Here is a 21,385-nt window from a genome sequence, read left to right on the forward strand (position 1 = left end):
TTTGAGTAAACAATTTGCTTGTTTTGTTCTGCTAACTAACATTGTTGTCATAAATGTCAATAATTTTTGTTTAAAGTTTTCCAACTTAAATGAGCCCTGCCAAAATATTGTACAAGCTGTGTATTTACAGTGTACTTGCCCAGGCTTAACTTAACTATGCATACACCGAGAGTGCGGGTGATGGTATGCATGGTGAGCAGAGAGCGTAGATAGGGTGGGGTCGTGCCACTGAGTGTTTTATAGACAAATTGGGAACAGTGAATTTGTCTGCGTTAGCAAACAGAGGGTCAATTAAATAGAGAGTACAGTGAACTACCGATACCTTAAATAAATCTACTTGAAGTATTTGGACTTGGTTGCTTCTCACCACAGCAGAAATATTACAAGGAAAACTCATGAAAATTGCGTAAAAAAAAATCTGACGCATGATATTTCTCTTTTAGTGAGAGCTGTCAAAGTGCACATCATCATTTATATTTTCCATGTCAAACTCACAGGCCGTTGGCTATATCCAGCTATATCCGCATGATTGTATGAGACCAGTCAAAGCCTGGAAATAAAGCCATGTTGATGCTGACAAATATTGCTTTAGTGGCATATTTTTTAGAGGGTCATATATAACCTTCCCTTGTGCTCGCGGCTTTCAGCCAACACTGTACTGGCTACAACGCAGGACATTTTATAACCCTGCGAACACTCCAAAATCAATGTTTTCCTCTTTGCTATGAATACAAAACAACGAGAGCCGAATTGGAGCAAATCCACACTTCAGGCTTCAGACCCATCGTCACCTTGACACTAGGCAGCCATTTTACCAAATACTTCACATCTTCTAAAAGCAACAATACACGTAAAAGCGTCATTTACGGATGAGGGACGCTCAGGGTTCAATGATAATTGCCTGCGACATAAACTATTCATGCTGTGATGGAACCGATGCACTTTAATGAGCTGTTATGCTGACACTTGACAAATATTTTAAGTCGAGGAGAAACGTAACTGTTTTGATTTGAGACCCTTAAAGGAGACAGGTTGTGCATGTTTCATTCACAATGTAAAACAGTTCCTAGTTTTCTGTAACTGTCATGCTTTTGACAAAACACGCCATGGATAAAGAATTATATACAGTAGTGAAATATAATTGACTCCCATTATATTATTATAAATGCATTGAAAATAAAAAGCAAGTCAAAGTGTTTAGGAGGTTAACAACTCTAATTGAAGTAGATGAACATGCTGTCTTTCATATTAATTCTGTCATGCCCTGTGTTGTGGCCTCTTCATCTGTTCTCTCAGTCTAAAATAGTTGAGCATGGGCGGGGTCTCTCCGCCTCAGCACCTGCAATCAGCCCGACCACCTGTCTCCAATCATCAGTGGTAGTATTTAGGCTTGGCTCCAAGCAAGGCAAGGTGCCGGAGTATTGTTTTGTGTGCTGTTTGCTGAAACAAATCATATTCTTCTTAAAAATCATTCATCCCACGACAAAATGCCCGTGAAACTCAGGCAAGTGTCATTTAAGGTCATCCAGGTTACTCCTAATGGTGAGCCATGCGGGAAATGCTTTGCTTCAAGCAGACAGGATTCCTTAAACAAACATAAAATCCATTCTCAGATAAAAGCACACTCAAAAGGATAAGATGTATGTGTGCGTGTTGGAGTTATAGTACAGCCTTGCTGTAGTTAAACACTTGCGTCAAGGCACTCGCTAATCCGATCACACACACGATGTGTGCCCTTTAGCTGCGAGCGCCCCGCAAAGGCACCCTCTTCATTAACATTTAACGGGCACATAAATAGTGCAAATGAAAATGGAATGAGTAGGGGAAGTCCACCGGAGGCTTGCAAGCGTAAAGCAAAAGGAAATAATTAACCTTTTGATTGGATATTGAATTCAATTTAAAGTGTTTTCGGTGCTGCTAAGGCAAATGAGTGCAGGGTGGATAAATGACACGCTTTAAGAAACGATTTGTGGATGCAGCTTCTCGTCCGCTTTCCCGCGCACCCAAGACGTCGCCGGCGGTTGCACACTGAGGCGGCCTCAGTGTGATGTAAGTAATGTTCTGTTCTGTCCTGTCACTTGCCTGCGTCATTGACGGGCTGTCCTCTTGTGTATTGTTCTTCAAAAGTTCACGTCTTTTAGGGAACTCGGAACTGTGGCCTCAGCAAAATCTAGTTGGAAATGTTACTAATAGTGATGCCTTGGGATATGAGTGACCCGGTCCCCGAGTTTTTAGAGATGCAACTAGTCGTTTTAGAACAACCACTTAGCTTTGGCTGTTTAGCTTAATGCCAGAAAAGGGCTAACAAATAGCATTGTTGTTGTCGTGACATCGGAACACAAACGGTACCTCAACACAAGTTGACAGATAACCTGACTATTACTCACAGGCATATTTTCATTATTCTTTGTAAAAAAATGACAAATGCAATTGCTGATTACCAAGTCAGTAGGGAAAGTATTCTTCCTGCGTATCTGCACTTGGGCAAAAATAGACGATTCCATAGATGGGGGAAAAAAAGGGCTTCCGACTATGCTTAGTTTGACTCATTTTTAAGGTTTCCCTTCTATCGCCTACAAAATGGGCGTCCGTCATAGGCGGATAGGCCGACCGGTCCGTCACGTAGTCGGTCTGCCCAGCTCTGCTTATAACATTAAAATTAAATTTTAACAAAATGTTTTTTGTCACTCAAAATATGCATCACAAGTCTCGATGTGCGACACGTGGCACCAAGATTTTATTGACATATTTGACTCCCGGTAGGAGAACCATGACTAAGAAAAAAAACATTTCTGTGGAAAACAGAGTACTTAATGCTACACCCAGCATGCACTAGTATATTATAAACAAATATTGCTAACATGCCACGCTGTATGCTGTGATTGAGTAGCAAAAGTCAGTCTATTTGAAATTGTTAAGTGAAATAAACCTTTTAATTCAAGTTGACCACTGACTGCATGCGCCGCATGCAATAAAATGATAATGGAACTCCAAAAGAGTTGGCATTATTGGATAATTTAAATTTGGCTTCAATTTCATGAATAATAGGAGGACTTAAATAGACATCGACTTTTTTTTTAAGTAGGCTACAACCAGATGAAATAAAACTTTATGTGCCCTGTCACTACTCATTGATATTGGGCGTGCTGTCGGTCGAAAAACTGGGCTCAATCGTCATACAAATAAATGTGCATGTCCCACTTCACTCTCTGGAAATATCCTGACTGGTGTTTAATGCCTCGCCCGTCCTAACCGTGATCAGCAAAGAAGCAGTGTTTTTTTTTTTAAGCAAAGAAGCAGTGTGCGCTCTTCCCAGCATAAAGCTAAGTAGCACTGCTCACTTCCCCATTTCCTCATTTTCATATAAATCAGCCACGGAGAGGTTAATCCTTTTGATATGTTGAAGTGGGCATTTGTAGAGATGTCCACATACATTTTGGTGCCAATTGATCGCCGTTTTTGGACATTATAAGCAATGAAAGTACAATGGAGAGTTTGGAATCTGTTCCTCCCGTGACTCCGGCCGAAAAAGGATAGAACGGTATGGGGCGCGGCCATTCTGCTCATTAACAAGGGGCGTTATTCATGGAGTCACTTATTTCCTAATTTCTCCAAAATGAATGGATAAAATAGAAAATGGCAACTCTTTTCATTTTCATGATCAAAAAATATATAAAATGAACTTGTTAGTGAAAACATGGTCATCCCGCCCCACCGTCCCTTTAAGTCACATTTTGGTGAATTTCGTATTTGAAAAAAAGAAAAATAGTCCATGCGTGCGTGTTATTTTTGCATATTACTGACCAATCTAAAGTCTTGCAAATGGCTTGCGCTCTTTCATGAGGCAATGCAAATGGTTGAGCAAACTTGCCATTTTTGGGGTTACAAGGTTTTGGCCAGTGATATACATAACACAGGAGTACATGCATTGGGGTACCCTTTAGGCTGTTAAAACTATGCTCAACCTCCTGGGTAACACCAAACTATTTATTAGCACTCACTTTTTCCAAGCAGACCTCCTACAAAGACCATGTATCCTAAGCTAAGCTAACTAGCCTTCATATGGCCTAAAAGTCAGGTGTAAAATATGGGCAGGGCATAATTCAAGCGGTGATGATACAAAATTGTTGCCCTTTGACTTCTCTTTTGCTTGCCGTTTTGAATTGTAATCATCCAAAACGTTATTAGTGATATAAAATTCAAATGTTTACATTTATTAGTATTGTCAATCCTGATAGGCTAAGGCGGAACTAAAACTTAACCAAGCTCATACAGGAGTATCAAATCAAAAAATATATATACTTGTTCTTAGCCTGCACAACTATATTCTTACCAGACAGCGTTAGAACATTCATCTTGTCTTCTTCTTTAAAATAGAATTCAAGTTTATTTTTTTTTTTTCAGACAATATTTTTTTCCATTAAAGAGAGAATTATCTTACCTTTCCTTCCTCCAGGAAGCCTGAAGTGACAGCTCAAACTGTCAGCAAGGTAAGAGAATTCTCTCTTAACTGGAAAAAAAAATGTCTGGAAAAAAAAAGAAACTTCAAAACTTATTGTTAACAGACAGTTTTTGTGTAGGAGTCTTCCACTTGCTTCAAGAATTTTTTTGGGGGGTAAAAAAATGGTAAAAAAAAGGTATAGCTTGTAACTTGTTATTGAATAGTAGTCAAATAAATTCTATAAGTTCATGTAGTATAAATAGAGAAATTTTAAAACATTGGTAGTGGGTTTTTTGTGGGTGTTTTAAGACAGCTTGACAAGTGAAATTTACACGTTCTATTGGCAGATAATTTATTCTGCTTACATAACATTTACATTCCAAATTTAATTACTTTTTCTCTCTTTTTGAACCCACTTTTTTGCAGTTTATTGGAAACAGCTGAATAGGTGGATGGATATTTTATCGCATTTTTACCTGAAGCTCAAAATATCCCAAATATCATTCAAACTATCATTTACAGATTGTCGCACATTGTCTACTGTAACCTTGTTTTGCCTCAGTATTTATTTTTCTTTCAATAGGTGTTCTTGAAAAAAATGTGGAGGGAGAAGCAGAAGCTCTCAGCAAGGCAAAGACCCTCTACAAGTCCTGCACCAATGACAGTGAGTGAGACATCAACAACTATCCTAAATGTTTTTCTTTTTTTTTCCCCATTAAGGAGACCCATTAGGACAAAGCACTGTCATTGACCGTAATTAAATCAATTTATAAACAAAGGCATTAAAGAGTTAACTGATGGTTCAGCAGCCACTTATGTCGCTGGCATAGAAAGATTAACAAAAGATATACCGGTGAGTGTAATTATGCTCATCGAGCACACCAGAATGCTCCTTCAACATGCCCTTATTTGCAACGGGTTTACCCCGCAAAACTTTGGCCGCCAGGTTTTGTGCTTTGGATGCCCCCCTCCCCACCTCAGGTGTGTGCTGTACCTCTGCAAACCCCTGGTTTGAAACCTTAATTTCAAAACTTAACCCAGGTTTGAGTCCTGCTTTGAAACCCTAATCCTAGTTTAAAACCCTGCTTTGAAACCCTGACACTATTCTAAATTCTATAATTCTAAATCTTAATTAACAATACTGTACAAGCCCGTTTCAAAAAACATCTGTGATAGTAGAGGCATATCCATGATTTATAAGAAGATACATTCTGCAAAAAAAATCTTCGATGTAGTGGGGTCGCGGTAGATGAACAGCAATAGTGTTGTACATACTCTCAAATGATTCCTAAAGGTGAAGTCAACCCAAACATATTTTTCTCAAGAATATGTTCTATGCAAGCCCACTAGTTGAAACAAGGCATTCTGGTTAATGTTGCGTTTGTGGAATAAGACTTAATCCACACGTTTTTAGCCATCTGTGGGGGCGGCCATTTTGTCACTTCTGTCAACTGAAAATGACATCACAGTTGCTCAGGGCTCAGGTAACGACCAATCGCACCTCAGCTGTTTTCTGAAGCTGAGCCGTGCTTTGTCGTTACCTGAGCCTTGAGCATCTGTGATGTCATTTTCAGTTGACAGAAGTAACAAAATGGTCGACCCCTGAGATGGCTAGATTTTGCTGCTTTACTCATTCCCACAAATGTAATTTTAATGCAGTGTTTCTACTAGTAGGCGGCACAGTGGTCGACTGGTTATCACGTCTGCCTCACAGTTCAGAGGTCGCGGGTTCGATCCCGGCTCCGGCCTCCCTGTGTGGAGTTTGCATGTTCTCCCCGTGCCTGCGTGGGTTTTCTCCGGGTGCTCCGGTTTCCTCCCACATTCCAAAAACATGCATGGTAGGTTGATTGGACTCTCTAAATTGCCCCTAGGTGTGATTGTGAGTGCGGATGTTTGTCTCTGTGTGCCCTGCGATTGGCTGGAAACCAATTCAGGGTTTCCCCGCCTACTGCCCGAAGACAGCTGGGATAGGCTCCAGCACGCCCCGTGACCCTTGTGAGGATAAGCGGTATAGATAATGGATGGATGGATGGATGGATGTTTCTACTAGTGGGCCCTGTATAGAACATATTCTAGAAAAAAATATGTTTGGGTTGAGTTCCCTTTAAAATAGGACTGATTTAAGTGCTATTTCCAAAGGTTTAACTGAGCAAAAGGGTGGCACTCCTTTGTTCATGACACTGCCTGATGTCTTGGAGTGGCCCATGGCTGTGGACAATTGGGATGCCGACTATGGTGAAGTACTACTCCTTGTGTTCTCTTCTTGTGCCATCCGCATGTTCTTATCAATATTCTTTTGCTCAGGTAAAGCATGGCGGGTGGAGGATGTCCTAGCTAAGTTGAATGTGAAGTATCAAAATCTACTCCTGGTCTCCATGTACGTTGATGTTGATGAACGGGACTCCAAATCACACATCATTCATGTACGTGTGAAATAATTCAAGCAATCACTGACTATTGACTCGCTCCCCATCCACACATCCATATCAAATCGAAGATCTGATTGCTTTCATTTTTTTTTTTTTTATAAATAAAAATGCCTTCTTTTCGGCAGTTTGAGCAGCAGCACAGCCTGGGCGTCTGGTCCAAAAGTGACCATGCTTGTAATGGATCTAACGAAGAGGTGGGTGTAATGTTTTTGTTTCTTTTTATCATGGTGTTCACTGATACGCATTAAAAAAAACAGCTCCATGTTCCCATTTGGCCAATGAGTCTGGCTTTCATGACTCACTAGAAACCAGGGCTGATCAATTAAGGGAAATCAAATTGACATTGCAGTGTCATACACTGCAATATTCAAATCGCAAAAGCTGCAATTTTAAGAAAAACAATAAAACGGCTTCATCTCGGTCGGTCGTTCGGTAAGTTTTAATTTTCATGTTATGTATGTCTAGTTTCTTGATCACAATTACAGGTATTTTACTTTTCAAAACCGTTCAGACATCCTGGAAATCGTGTGAGCATTTCTGATGAATCAGACTTAGCCTGCCACAATCAGAATTTGTCAAGCCACAAAAGCTGTTGAGATGACAATCAGTCAGTCAGTTCTGTCTAAAAGTCACAAGAAGATAACTGCCAGTGCTACCATTATGTCATTAATGACAGAGGCTGATTACATTTGGTTACGTCTCAATCCAAACCATATGTGTGTGATTAGCACTGACACGCTTTGCTCTTTTTGACTTGTGGTCATCTTTTTATTTTCTTACTTTTCTGATCGCTACTCAGACAGATGCAATCGACCACATTCACGGCTTGTGACTGGCCGTGTGTTTTCTCTGCGTGTAATTCACACAGCACGATCGCCGTCTGGTGCATGCCGGTTGAACGTAAATCAATGAGAGCGCTCGTTCACTCCTGCTTGCCATGAATGCAATCACTTGACAGGCGTGCCGGCTCTACGAGCTCTTTGCAATTGACCTGGTGAAGCTGATCCGCACAGACCGAGGACTGTCTGTCAATGAGACGCTGATCAGAGAGGAAGTGACACGGCTAATGGAGCTAGAGAGGGGCATCGCAGAGGTAAGTCCATCACTCACATTCCGGGCAGCGGGTCACAGTGTAAGATAATATTCCTTCGCAGGGGTCAAACTCAAGGCCATCGGGTCAGATCCGGCTGTCCATGTTTTCTTTGACTTCTCTTCAAAACCAGTTATCTGTCTTAAAAAATTAAATAATTAAATGCAGTGGCAAAAATTGCCCCGTGATACAGGGTGTCCCAAATGTCAATGTGCACTTGCTTTTTCGATTTATTCCGTGGCATCATTTGGACATGTGTGAGGGAGTCAGCCTTTGACACCATCGACACCATTCCCTCATTTGTGGTTTGCCCATTTATATTGGAGCAGTGTTGCAAATTGCGAGCAGGCAAGAAAGGTTTCTGTCGTTCTGTCGTGAACTGCAGTTCAGCGCTCGTCTCAGAAGCTTTAAAGCCATCTCACTGCTCCAACGCCTGGTAAAACGTATGCAATCCATAGCAAGTTTCTTAGAGCAGTCTGTTCTTTCCCATTGGATCATCAGGTAAATTGGTCACCTCTCTTCTGTTTTCATTTGTTGTACATTCCAAAAAAATATAAAACCGGTAACATTTCATTTTTGACAATCCTCTAGTATGAACAAGCAATGCTAGCAATGTAGATGCCTTGGCCTGGCGCCTTTCAAATCTTGCAAGCAGTTACATACTCCAGCTTTAAATTATAATGCACACTTTGTTTAATGTTTTACATTGCCTTTAGTCTATGTTTTTATAAGGTACAATATGAGATGAGTGCTCCACCCCCCCCAACCCCGCAAAAAAACCAAAAAACAAAACAAAAACACAGAGTGGGTTTTTGAGAAGGAGTGAACTTGTATTTCAAAGCACCACTGCCACACACACTTCACCTGCCCTCCACTACACCGCTGACATTCACAAGGCCATCACAACTCTTGCGCAGCCCTGACATTTACAGAACTCAAGGGCGCCAGAGATGTTTGTTGTTCCTGGATCGGCACTGCAGCGAAGATCATGGTTCAGAGAGACTGAGGGCTGGATAAATTGAGGAATGAGTTGACTTTTAACCTCTTTCTTTTCTTCACTAAGGCTAACGATTCCCCAAGTGTCTCTAACGATCGAGAGTTGCGTTACAACAGGATGGAACTTGGCGATCTCAACGCCAATTTCACCCTCGAAGTCGAATCGAGGGTAAACCGTTTATCCAGAATGGGAATGTATCGTTTCTTACACCTTTCCATTCTCCTGCTAATGTATTCTTCTCCTGCTGTTTGGGCTTGTGGATTTGTCCTAAAGCTGTTCAACTGGAGTTATTTCACCGCCCAGATAATGAATAGAGTCAACATCACTGTCACAGACACAGAGGAGGTCATAAACTTAAGCCCCAACTATTTCAAAAAGCTCAACCCACTCCTGGCCAGATATACAAAGAGGTATGTAACTTGGAATAAAGACGGTCACGCATATTTGTGGTTTTCTGTGTTATAGTGAGGGTTGTTGAATGATGATAGTGTGTTTTGAAGTCCTTTCCTCTCCTCATAGGGATGTACAGAACTACTTGATGTGGCGATTCGCTTCGCAGATGGTGGATCACCTGAGCAAACCTTACAGGGACACGGCCAAAGCTTTCAAAAAGGTACGGCACAAGGTGTCAACAGAAAAATCAAAGTGATCTGTTGAATCTACATACCTCATTGTGCCAAGTGACCGGTTTCGCATGTTGAACGGACGTGACGTTTTATATTTCTCTGCAGGCGATGCACGGCGCCACGGCCGAGGAACCGGTGTGGCGTCAGTGCGCGGTGTTTGTCAGTGGTGCCATGTACAATGCCGTAGGGCGACTTTATGTGCAGGAGGCCTTCTCCGATAACAGCAAAAAGATGGTCAGTCACTTTTGGTTTGTTTGATTTCATTTGACATTTGACGAAATTCCCTTCATCATCTATGGGCAAAATGAATGCTTAGAGAAAGGTTAATTGTATCAAGGGCGGCACGACTGATTAGGCTCCAGCACGCCTGCGACCATTGAGTGGATAAGCGAATTGGATAATGGATGGATGGATAATTGTATCAAGGGCTCGAAATGTTACAAATTTCAAATGAGTGTTTTAAGATAGGGTTAGGTTTTTAAGCAAATGACTTCAAATTGCGGTTTGAAACCAGGTTTTAGATTTTAAATTAGGCTTTCAAACCTCGGCAAGGTCATCAGGCCAGAGTTTTAAGCCTGAGTTTGGATTTAAAATTAGGGTTTTAAATAGATTTTACACAGATCTGATCAGATGGATTGGGTTGGCAAATATTTTGCATTCAAATTATGTGCTCAAACAGAGGTTAGGATTTTAAATTTCAACTTTAGCATTTCAAGCCAGAATTAGGGCTTCACATTAGGGTTTAGTGTTATGGTTTCAAATTAAGATATAAGGCCAGTGTTTTGTGTCTCAAGCCTGTGTTAGGGCTTCAAGTTACGCAAGTTTCAAATAATGTGTTCAAACAGAGGTCAGTGTTTTAAATTAGGCTTTTAAACCTGGGTCAGGGTTTCAACCTTAATATGCACAGTAACAAGTTAAGATGCACTGAAACATGTAAAGAGTCAAGGCATATTAATATATATATCCAGTAGCTCATGTACTGTATTTAGATAAGCTCGCCCATAAGTTTCACTTCATAGGGGGAAAAAAAATCAAATACATTTTTGAAGGGTATCTGAAACAACAACAAAAAAGAACATGTTAAAAAAACATTTGTAGGGAGCTTATGGCCCATACAGTGCCTTAAAACGTTTCAGTGTTGTTGATCTAGTAAAGCAAGTGTTCTTAAATGCCACTTAACTCTACTGTATTGTGAGTTTTACTTTTCAATGAGTCACTTGGAAAATAAATCTTTGTCGGCCAATGTGTGTCGAGACTGCCGTCTAATAGCATATGGTCTTACAATTCAGGAAATCGCCCTCATGCACACAAACACACACGGGCTGAGATCCACATGTATGCGTCGGATACGGTCCACGAGATGACACAAAGATTTACGGTTTGTGTCATTTTTGAGAAATGTGCAAGCAGGCACCCACCAAAAGTACAGAAGAAAATGATTTACAATGCTGTTGCTGGTTGCTGCTCGTTGCCCTGGACCACTATTTCATACTTTGAGTCAGCCTCACATTGTTGTAACTGTCGTTTTTAAGTGTTAATTGTAGCAATTACATTTTACTACATCTATCCGACTTTCATGGCTTTTTCATGCGGTTTACGTTGTTTTTTATTTGGTTCCTTTTTAATCAAAAACTTGACTCTGTCCTGCCGCCCCAATTGTGTAATTAGAGAGGTTGTTTTGACTTTGTTGCTCAACATCTTGCAAAATGTGGCCCCCGTGAGAACATTTATGCACGTATGACGGAGCTTTCCAATGAATGTGTTCTAAATCAGTGCCTTGTGTGACTTGACTTGTGTGTCTTCCGGCCCAAGATGGAAGAAATGATTAAAGATATCCGAGATGTCTTCATCAGTAACCTCAAGGAACTGACCTGGATGGATGCAGTCACCAAAAAAGCAGCAGAAGAAAAGGTATTGCAAGCAGTCTTTTTTTTCATTGGAATTACTGTAGAATTATTTCAAAATTCAGTTCTTCATTTCAGGTTCGAGCTATCCGGGAACAAATCGGCTACTCTGACAACATCATGGACGATAAATACCTCAACGCTGAGTACAAAGATGTGAGTGTCCGCCAATTTAGTCAGATTGCTGTAAAGTGATACACACTGGCTTTATCATGGCTGCGCATCTATCTTGTAAAATGCTTTTCTTAACTGGTGATAGCTGTGCTCTGGCTTGTGTGTTGATGTTAGCTCAACTACAGCGCCGACGAGTTCTTTGAGAACATTGTGCACACGACAGCCTACAACAAGAAGAAAATCCTGCAAAAACTCAGAGTGGAAGTCAACAAAGACGAGTAAGACTGAATTAATTCTGTATTGTTTAGCGCAATCATTGGCAACGTTCCATATTTACACAAAGAACTAGACTACTACTTCTACTGCTGAGACTATTTTTGCCTGACATGGCTTTGTTTGAACCCACCCAAAATGGCCATTTATTTGACTTGAGAATAAAAACTGAGAAATTAATTCCAATGCCTAGAAGGGTTTTTCATATTATATTGAGGGTGCATATATAGATATTTACTGTAACTCTGACTTTACAATTACTAGACTACTGCTTTAGTGTAGGTCAGTTATAAAATACCAAGTGTTCTGACTTTTGTACTGTCACAGAATTTGGGCAGTGGAAAAGTATTCATTAAAGTGGAAGTCAATCCAAACATATTTTTTTCAAGAATATGTTCTATGCAAGCCCACTAGTTGAAACAGGGCATTCTGATAGATATTGCATTTGTGGAACAAGTGTTAATCCACTCGTTTTTAGCCATCTCTGGGGGCGGCCATTTTGTCTTCTGTCGACTGAAAATGACAACATACCTGCTCACAATGACCAATAACGGCTTAGATTCAGAAAACAGGTCAGCCATGATTGGTCGTTGTGAGGAGTTGTGATGTCATTTTCAGTTGACATGTACCAAGGGTAGAGTGTACCCATCTTACTTTAGAATACTCTTGGCTTAGTAAAGACTGCTCAGAATTACTGTTTTAATCGACTAAAAGATTGCATGTTAAATGTACTCAGTTCTGTTCATTTACCTAATGATGACGCAGCATCAGGAACAACTGGGGGTTTGGTATCTTCCTCAAGGATACTTCGACATGGTCACAATGGCCAGAGATCAAACCAGCAACCTTAGGGTTGAGAAATGCCCACTCAACCACTGAGCCATGCCACCTCCTCATATAACGTACTTATCTAAGTTTCACTAACTTATATTAATTCACTTGACTAAGTTATATGTTTACTTGGAAAAACAAACTGAATTGTTAGAACCATGCAAACTCGTCTTCAGCAATCTAAGTGGTCACAAATATAGAGGAATGAAAAGCAGGTTCCAATGTACTAATGAAAAAGTCAACAAAAACATGGATCATGTCATGACGAATAAAAATTGGGGTTACTTCACCACCGTAGTAATCATATTTTACTAGTGCTTTCTGTATTTTTGAATTTCTTTTTTTATTACTTTAGTAGAAAATGAAAATCATACTAAGATTGCACAGTAAGCATACTGTATTACCATTTTAATCTGTTGCCTGTCCTTTTACGTTTTCTTGCCTCCAGGTGGGTGTCAGGAGCAGCAGTCATTAACGCCTTCTATTCATGGAGAAAAAATATCATAAGTATTGCACACATGCTTTGCCATTTTCAAAGAATACAGTAGATATAAAGTCTACACACCTGCATCAGATGTCTTGTTTTTGTGAAAAAAAAGGTGACCTTGAGAAATGAAAAATGTGAGATTAAGATTAATCAGATCAAATCTTTTTCCACCATTCACACACATCACATTCAAACTCCTGTTAAATGGGAGTCAGCAGACTCATCACACAGCTGCCACCATTCAAAGTACCTCTGATTAACCCAAAATAAAAGTTAGCGGCTTTCATTGTCTTTTCCTTATTTTATTTTTCTTTCAAGCAGAAGCCTAAAGGTTTTGGGCTACCACTTAGGGGCATTTGGAACTGTTCATAATTCCCTCAGCTTTGACAAAGACCCCAGTTTCAGGTGAAAAAAATCAGCCCCAAAGAAAGATTCTGCCATCAACATGCTAAACTGAAGATACGGTGTTCTTTTGGTGATAAGCAGTGTCATGTTTGCGGCAAGCATACCTTTTGGCCAAACAGTTCAACCCTGGTTTTATCGGGCGATAACACATTTTTCCACATGCATTTGGGAGATAGCCCGTCTTGGATTTTTTATTTTATTTATTTTTAAAATGAAGCTTCCGTCTTGTCTTTAGATGCATCGCCTCAAAGTATTTGTGGAGGTGAATGGAAAATCAGGCAATGAGACCACGCTACCAGTGTCCCCAAACAGTGGACATGAGAATGCTAAAAAGACAGCTAGCTCCATCCACCAGCCCTCCTTGGAATTTGCTGGAAGCAAAGCCAAAAGTGAGGGGTTTTCGCCCAACAGCCAGACCTGACCGTGAACAGATTGTGCTCATGCAAGAGGTCGCATCAACACCAAGAAATCAGTCTTGGACTTTGGCACCGGCAAGAAAAAGGAAATCATCTTATTCAGAACGAAAACAAAACACAGACATTGAACTGAGAAACAGGTTTGCCCCACTGTCATCTGACCAGCAAGCTTTGGTGGATCACAGCACCAATGAAAGGTATGACAGTGGACACTCTCACCATGAGAGATCAGCTACTGGGCCACAAACACTGATAATAGGCGACAAAGCCTTATTTGGCGTCAAACGACTATGCAGCAGAAAGCACACAAAGGTTCTGTGTTTTGCTAATGACATGGTTTCTGATATTTCTGAAAAGGTCGAGAAGATTGCTGCTGAGCATTCGACTGTCAGATCGATCATAATTCACACACAGGAGCATTTGATGTGTTGAAAAAAACAATCAGATACTGAAGCAAGACTTTGTTGACCTTCAACAAAAAATGCAATCTCTGAACGCAGAGGTATTTTTAAGCGGACCCCTGCCTACTGTTCGACAAGGGGATGAGCGTTTCATCCGGATAAGATAAGATAAGAATGCCTTTATTGATCCCACAGTGGGGAAATTTTCATTGTTACAGCAGCAAAGATATAGGTCACACAGGGACGGCGGCATAATGTAGCCATTGATGTATAACATTGACGGCAAACATTCAGGATCAAACCTATGTAAATATATGCAGTAACATGTGTATATACACACCAACATACATCTACATAAAAAGTATGAGGAACACTCATTTTGGCCTGTACATAGTACAGAGGAAAAATACTCTAAGTGACAGTGCTGCAGTGCTGTAGTGAAATGTAAGGGACAGCATTGGATGAAAATAAAACTAGACTAACAGTAGTGGGGAATGTTGAGTATTGCACGGTATTACAGAAGGGGGAATATTGGGTATTGCACGATATGAGCTCAGGTGCAGGACTGCACAATTGCACTAATGTCCGCCAGTTTGTAGAGACTACACAATGTTCTTGTTAAAGAGTCTGACAGCAGCAGGCAAGAAGGAACGGCGGAATCTCTCCTTTGCACAGCGAGGGTGTAACAGTCTGTCACTGAAGGAGCTGTGGAGTGCTGTTAGGGTGCCCTGGAGGGGGTGGTCCGGGTTGTCCAGCATTGATGACAGCTTGGCCAACATCCTCCTGTCCCCCACAGAGTCCAGGGAGCAGCCCAGGACAGAGCCGGCCCTCCTGACCAGTTTGTCCAGCCACTTCTTGTCCCGGGCCGAGACGCCGCCTGCCCAGGTGACCACTCCCTGGAAGATGACCGATGCAACCACCGAGTCATAAAAGTTCCTGAGGAGTGTCCCCTGAACCCCAAAAGACCTCAGTCTCCTGAGTAGGAAGAGTCTGCTCTGACTCTTCCTATAGTGGCCGTCTGTGTTGTCGCACCAGTCCAGTTTATTGTTCAGATGAACACCCAGGTACTTGTAAGTTGAGACTCTCTCAACATCTGTTCCCCGGATATTCACTGGTGCAGGTGAAGAGTGCTGGTGCCTACCGAAATCCACCACCATTTCTTTGGATTTCCCCGCATTGATCAGGAGGCGGTTCTGCTGGCACCAGTCCACAAAACCCTGAGTAAGTTCTCTGTACTCCCGATCATCTCCGCCTGTGATGAGGCCGACAATCGCAGAGTCGTCAGAGAACTTCTGCAGGTGACAGGTAGGGGTGTTGTAGTTGAAGTCCGAGGTGTAGAGGGTGAACAGGAAGGGAGCCAAGACAGTTCCCTGTGGGGCCCCCGTGCTATAGAGGAGCACGTCAGACACACAGTCCTGTGTCCTCACATACTGTGGCCGGTTTGTGAGGTAGTCCTGGATCCATGTGGTGAGGTGGTGAGCCACCCCCGCCCGCTCCAGCTTGTCTCCCAGTAGGGTGGGCTGGATGGTGTTGAAAGCACTGGAGAAATCAAAGAACATGATCCTCACAGTGCTCCCCACCTTCTCCAGGTGGGAGAGTGAAGTGTGGAGGAGGTAGATGATGGCATCATCCACACTGATGCCAGGCTGATATGCGAACTGGAGTGGGTCCATTGAGGAGCTCACCAGGGGGCGCAGGTGGACAAGGACCAGTCTCTCCAGGGTCTTCATCAGGTGAGACTAATAATGTTCTTGTCAAGATGGCTGAGAAGCATTTGTGCTTCTCATTCTGTGAATTTTATTGACAATTTTTTGGGAATGTTACCATCTTTTCCAACGCGATGAGATTCATCTTAATAAGCAGGGGATCAAATTACTGACTGCCAACACGTGGGGCGCCACATTCTCACAACAATGGCCATGTTTATCCACAACAACAGATAAGACGAGAATCTCTCTCGACTCTGAAGGACCATCAAGCACATGTTGAAACCCAATCCCCCACACCTTTCCCTCCAGAACAGATTTATTTTTCCTCATCAGCCCAAACGTCTGGGCCATATCCACCGCTGGATTCAACCCAAACTTTGAAGCCATCTTCATACTGCCAAACACCATCACTGGATTCAGCACTGGACAGTACATCGCCCCGGAACAACAACTCAACCCTGACGACACAAAACCTATTGTCTATGAACGACTTCCTCCCAGATTTCACAGACAAGATGAACAAGCTTGTCAATATTGGAATTTAACTGACACCACTTCCATTACCCATGTTCACACCTCTTACTCCTGATCACCATTCGCCTATACCAACCCCAAGACTCACCAAACAGCTATCTACTAAACGGCTGACTCCACCAAGACTCAGCAAACCGCCACCTACCTGCCGATCTCCCTCCTTGGTCATGATGAAACTTCACTCCAGTCCGGTCTGATATGCTCTGGGTCCAGACTGCATATCCGCTACAAACAATGCTTGACTCCAGAATAAGTCAGGACCCAATGAAACGAGCGACGCTTGTGGTATAGCTGTGATTATAAGTGACAGAAAGTCAGCTCAAGAACTGACAAGAAATAAGTCTAGATCTACTTACCTAGTTAGGATATCTTGTCAACCTCTGAGCAAGCCAGTGTCTCCCATTATCATTGCAAGATTAGCTCTATTTAATATTAGATCACTATAGTTAACAAATCACTATTGATTAATGACATCATTATATCTTATGATCTTGACTTAATTCTCCTCAGCGAAACATGGCTAACAGAAGGTTGCCAAAACATTATCATGAATGAGGCAACACCAATAAATTTTAGTTTCCTGAACAAATGTTGCAGTGGCAAAAAAGGCGGTGGAGTTGCTGCCATTTTTAAATCCTCATTTCAGTGTAAAGAAATTGTATTGGGTGATTTTAATTCATTTGAATCTCCCTGTTTTTTAGTGAAAGGTGATCCAAAGATTATTGTTGTAATCGTTTATAGACCTCCAAGACAAAAAGGCAAGTTTATGAAGGAATTTGAAGAAATGCTGTCAGTAATCTGTACTATGTCTACCTGATCATAGCTGGTGACTTTACTATTCATGTTGACAACAATTTGGATAAAAATGCCAAAGAACGTCATAATACATAATACATAATACTTTGGTCTCTCACAACATATAAAAAGTTCAACATACTCAAGGTCCCGTTCTTGATCTAATTATCTCGAAAGGTGTTGACATCTCATCAGTTGATATTAAAGATCTGGCTATTTCGGATCATTTCTGTGTGTTCTTTGAATTACAAATAATCCCAAACGTTCAGTCAACCATTGTGTTAATTAAGAAAAGATGTATAAACGAGAACACAAGCGATATGTTTATGAAAATTATGGCTGTCTGAACATCTGTGAATGCAGGGACTGTTGTTGAACCTCTGGATAAATTTACCTGGAAAATCTCAAATGACCTGGATGCTGTGGCTCCTCTCAAAACCAAGACCATTTCATGGTGACCTAAAATACCTTGGAGGTGCACTACTAGTGTAATGACTTTGAAATCAAAGTGCACGAAAGCGGAGCGTAAGTGGAGAAAAACTAAACTCCAAGTTCTCTTTGACCTGTACAGACAATGTCTTTGTAATTTTAACAAAGAGTTGGTAATAGCTAGACACCAACACTTTTCTGAAATCATTAGTAACCTAAACAATGCACGCACTCTATTTGCTCTGGTCAACAAACTCACAAATCCCGCAAATCAAATAGCGCCAGAACTCCTCTCAACAGATAATTGCAATGAATTTGCCTGATTCTTTATTTGATAAAGTACAATCCATCAGGTCAAGCATCATTACAAACCAGCCAAATTCCAAAATGATGCAGCACTTAAAATCACCCAGGAATAATTTGGTTACCATGACGGAATTTGATACAGTGGATCAAAAAACTATAACAGATTTGGTTCAGCATCTGAAACCATCAACTAGTTGCCTTGACCGATTACCGTCTGACTTTTTCAAAACTATTGTGAAATCTGTTCTGAATTGCAGCGAATAATCAACTGCTCACTTCAGTCAGGCAAGTTTCCTAAAACCCTGAAAGTAGCTGCAGTCAAGCCCCTTCTAAAAATGAGAACGCTGGATGACTCCCTGTTGGTAAATTATAGACCCATCTCAAACCGTCCCTTCTTATCAAAGATTGTTGAAAAAGTGGTTTTTAATCAACTTAGCAAATTCTTGAACTCAAACGGACTTTTTGATGAATTCCAATCAGGATTCTGACCTCATCACAGTACAGAAACAGCTCTTATCAAAGTAGTAAATGACAGATTGAACGTAGTAGATGAAGATTAAACAATGACGCACGGAAAGTGTCGGTGCTAGTTTTACTGGATCTGAGTGCAGCATTTGATACAATTGATCATAACATACTGTTGAACAGGTTGGAAACTTGGATGGGATTAAATTGAACAGTCCTAAAATGGTTTAGGTCTTACTTAGAGGAAAGAAGTTACTGTGTGACCATTGGAAGTTTTGAATCAGAAGTTTTGAATCAGATCGGAGGGCCTTGACATGTGGGGTTTCTCAAGGGTCAGTCCTTGGGCTCCTTCTGTTCAATCTGTATATGTTACCTTTGGGTCAAATGCTTCAGAACACCAATGTTGCCTATCACAGTTATGCAGACGACACACAGCTATATATATCAATGTCTCCAAATGACACCAGTTCAGTCAGCATATTGTGTCACTGTCTAGAGCAAATTAACAACTGGATGAACCAAAATTTCCTTCAGCTAAACCAAAACAAAATAGAGGTAATTGTTTGCGGCAATAAAGAAAAGAGGATTGCTGTACACCTGTAGTCACTGTCTTTAGAAAACAAGGACCAAGTCCGAAATCTTGGGGTATTGATAGACTCAGACCTGACTTTCAGCAATCATATACAATCAATCACTAAATCAGCCTTTTATCAGCTGAAAAATATATCCAGACTGAAGGGTTGCATGCTGCAAGCAGACCAGGAGAAACTTATCCATGCTTTCATCTCCAGTAGACTTGATTATAGTAACGGTCTTCTTACTGGTCTCCCTCAAAAGAGCATCAAACAGCTGCAGCTCATTCAGAACGCTGCAGCTCGGGTTCTTACCAGAACAAAGAGATCAGAACATATTACTCCAGTCCTAAAGGCTTTACACTGGCTCCCAATTAAGTGTAAAATAGATTTTAAAATGTTGCTACTGGTCTATAAATCACTGAATGGTTGTGGTCCTGAATACATGAATGAAATGCTGATTGGATATAAACCCTGTAGGGCTCTGAAACCTGCAGACTTTGGTCATTTAGTGGAACTGAGAGTTCAAGGTAAACATGGTGAAGCTGCATTTAGCTGTTATGCTGCACGCAAATGCAATAAGCTGCCAACAGACGTTAAGTTAGCCCAGAGTGTAAATGCTTTTAAATCCAGGTTAAAAACTTTGCTTTTTTCTCATACCTTTGATTAAGGTCCTCTAGACAATTTTAAATCTTCCTTTTTTTAAAAAAAATATTTTATATATTTTAATAACCCACTTTTATTTCTTTACTTTTAAATGTTTTCTGCTAATGTGCTTAAATGTAGTTTTGTTGGTTGCTTTTGTTTTCTCTACTTTGCTTTTGAAATGTTGTTAACTGTTGTGTTTGTAAATGCTTGTAGGTGCTGTCTTTGCTTGTGTGAAGCACATTGAGTTGCCTTGTGTATGAAATGTGCTATATAAATAAAACTGCCTTGCCTTGCCTTGTCACCCCACTCCAAAGACCAGGCATATGAATACAGATGGGAGATTGTCGTCACATGTAACAGCCAGAGTACTTGCCAGAAAACACTGCATCACCTCCAATGTTTGCTCAGCTCTCTGGCAGCCTCCCTGAACTGTTTTCTTTTCATCCATCCATCCATCCATTATCCATACCGCTTCTCCTCACAAGGGTCACGGGGGAGTGCTGGAGACTATTCCAGCACTCTTCGGGCACTAGACGGGGGACACCCCGAATCGTTTGCCAGCCAATCGCAGGTTTTCTTTTCATCTATTCATCAATTTTGGTGGGACGTCTAGTTTTTGGTTATGTCACTGTTGCACAATATTTTTTCCAAGTGGTGGTGACTGTCTTCACTGAGTGCCATGATATATTTAATGCCTTGGAAATTCCTTTCTACAATTCCACTGACTGATAAATTTAAACAATCAAATCACATCCTTACAAATAGGATGGTGTGCACACTTATGCAGTCATATTATCTCAGTAGTATTTGTTTTCTTTTCCTCTCAAAGATTTATTCTTTTCAGTTGAATGGTACAGTTTATTGGTCACATTAAATGTGGAAATAAAATACCTCGGTCTATTTTTTTTTTAATCACAAAAGTCATTGAACAGCGGTGTGCAGACTTTTTATATCCACTGTGCCATGTTTCACAATGCTCATGTTGTTGTTTGTACTGGGTCTGCAAGTCTCTCTGTCTTGTCTCTGCTGTTAGTATTCCCAGCTGGTATCCTGCAGCCGCCATTCTTCAGTAAAGGCCAGGCCAAATCTCTCAACTACGGAGGAATCGGCATGGTCATCGGCCACGAGGTCATGCACGGCTTTGACAACATCGGTAGGTTGTTGCCATTGTTTTTCTATGCAGCTGTATTGATGTTGCAGCTGGAAGAGGAAGAGAAGTTAGCTGTTGAAAAGTACGGTGAAATGAAGTTGACAGAATACAGCGCTTAATGCATTTGTTAGACCACGTGTCATGAAAACTCATGGAATTTGTGACATGCAGAGTCAATTACCTGCGTTTTCTTTATTTTAGAAGTTAAGCCGGACTATAAAAAAAAAAGCAGTTGAGCAGCGTGAGATCCAGTTCTAGTTAACAGATGAATATTGCATTCAATTTAGTTTTTGCAACCCTTGTTTTCTATGTATGGTATGGGTTAAATTTGAAATTACATGTGCATTATTAAGGCTATGGACA

General features: G+C 41.0%; 1 protein-coding gene across 2 annotated transcripts in view; it reads left to right on the forward strand.

The window, feature by feature from the left end:
* The window catches only part of LOC147145110 (neprilysin-like), a 64,345-nt gene that overhangs the window by 34,956 nt on the left and 8,004 nt on the right, over nucleotides 1-21,385 (forward strand). Inside the window, exons 5-18 of one of the 2 annotated variants that reach the window (XM_086036370.1) lie at nucleotides 5,025-5,105; nucleotides 6,581-6,676; nucleotides 6,746-6,864; nucleotides 6,996-7,064; nucleotides 7,829-7,963; nucleotides 9,024-9,125; nucleotides 9,231-9,367; nucleotides 9,477-9,570; nucleotides 9,689-9,817; nucleotides 11,396-11,494; nucleotides 11,566-11,643; nucleotides 11,776-11,879; nucleotides 13,154-13,212; nucleotides 20,906-21,025. In XM_086036370.1, the coding sequence (XP_085892496.1) occupies nucleotides 5,025-5,105; nucleotides 6,581-6,676; nucleotides 6,746-6,864; nucleotides 6,996-7,064; nucleotides 7,829-7,963; nucleotides 9,024-9,125; nucleotides 9,231-9,367; nucleotides 9,477-9,570; nucleotides 9,689-9,817; nucleotides 11,396-11,494; nucleotides 11,566-11,643; nucleotides 11,776-11,879; nucleotides 13,154-13,212; nucleotides 20,906-21,025 (1,422 nt within the window). The remainder of the gene's footprint in view (nucleotides 1-5,024; nucleotides 5,106-6,580; nucleotides 6,677-6,745; nucleotides 6,865-6,995; nucleotides 7,065-7,828; nucleotides 7,964-9,023; nucleotides 9,126-9,230; nucleotides 9,368-9,476; nucleotides 9,571-9,688; nucleotides 9,818-11,395; nucleotides 11,495-11,565; nucleotides 11,644-11,775; nucleotides 11,880-13,153; nucleotides 13,213-20,905; nucleotides 21,026-21,385) is intronic. The other variant, XM_086036371.1, reaches the window with a different exon arrangement.

The sequence above is a fragment of the Filicampus tigris genome, chromosome 7, assembly GCF_054856515.1.
Source record: "Filicampus tigris isolate MCC_2025a chromosome 7, RoL_Ftig_1.0, whole genome shotgun sequence".
Classification (NCBI taxonomy): Eukaryota; Metazoa; Chordata; class Actinopteri; order Syngnathiformes; family Syngnathidae; genus Filicampus; species Filicampus tigris.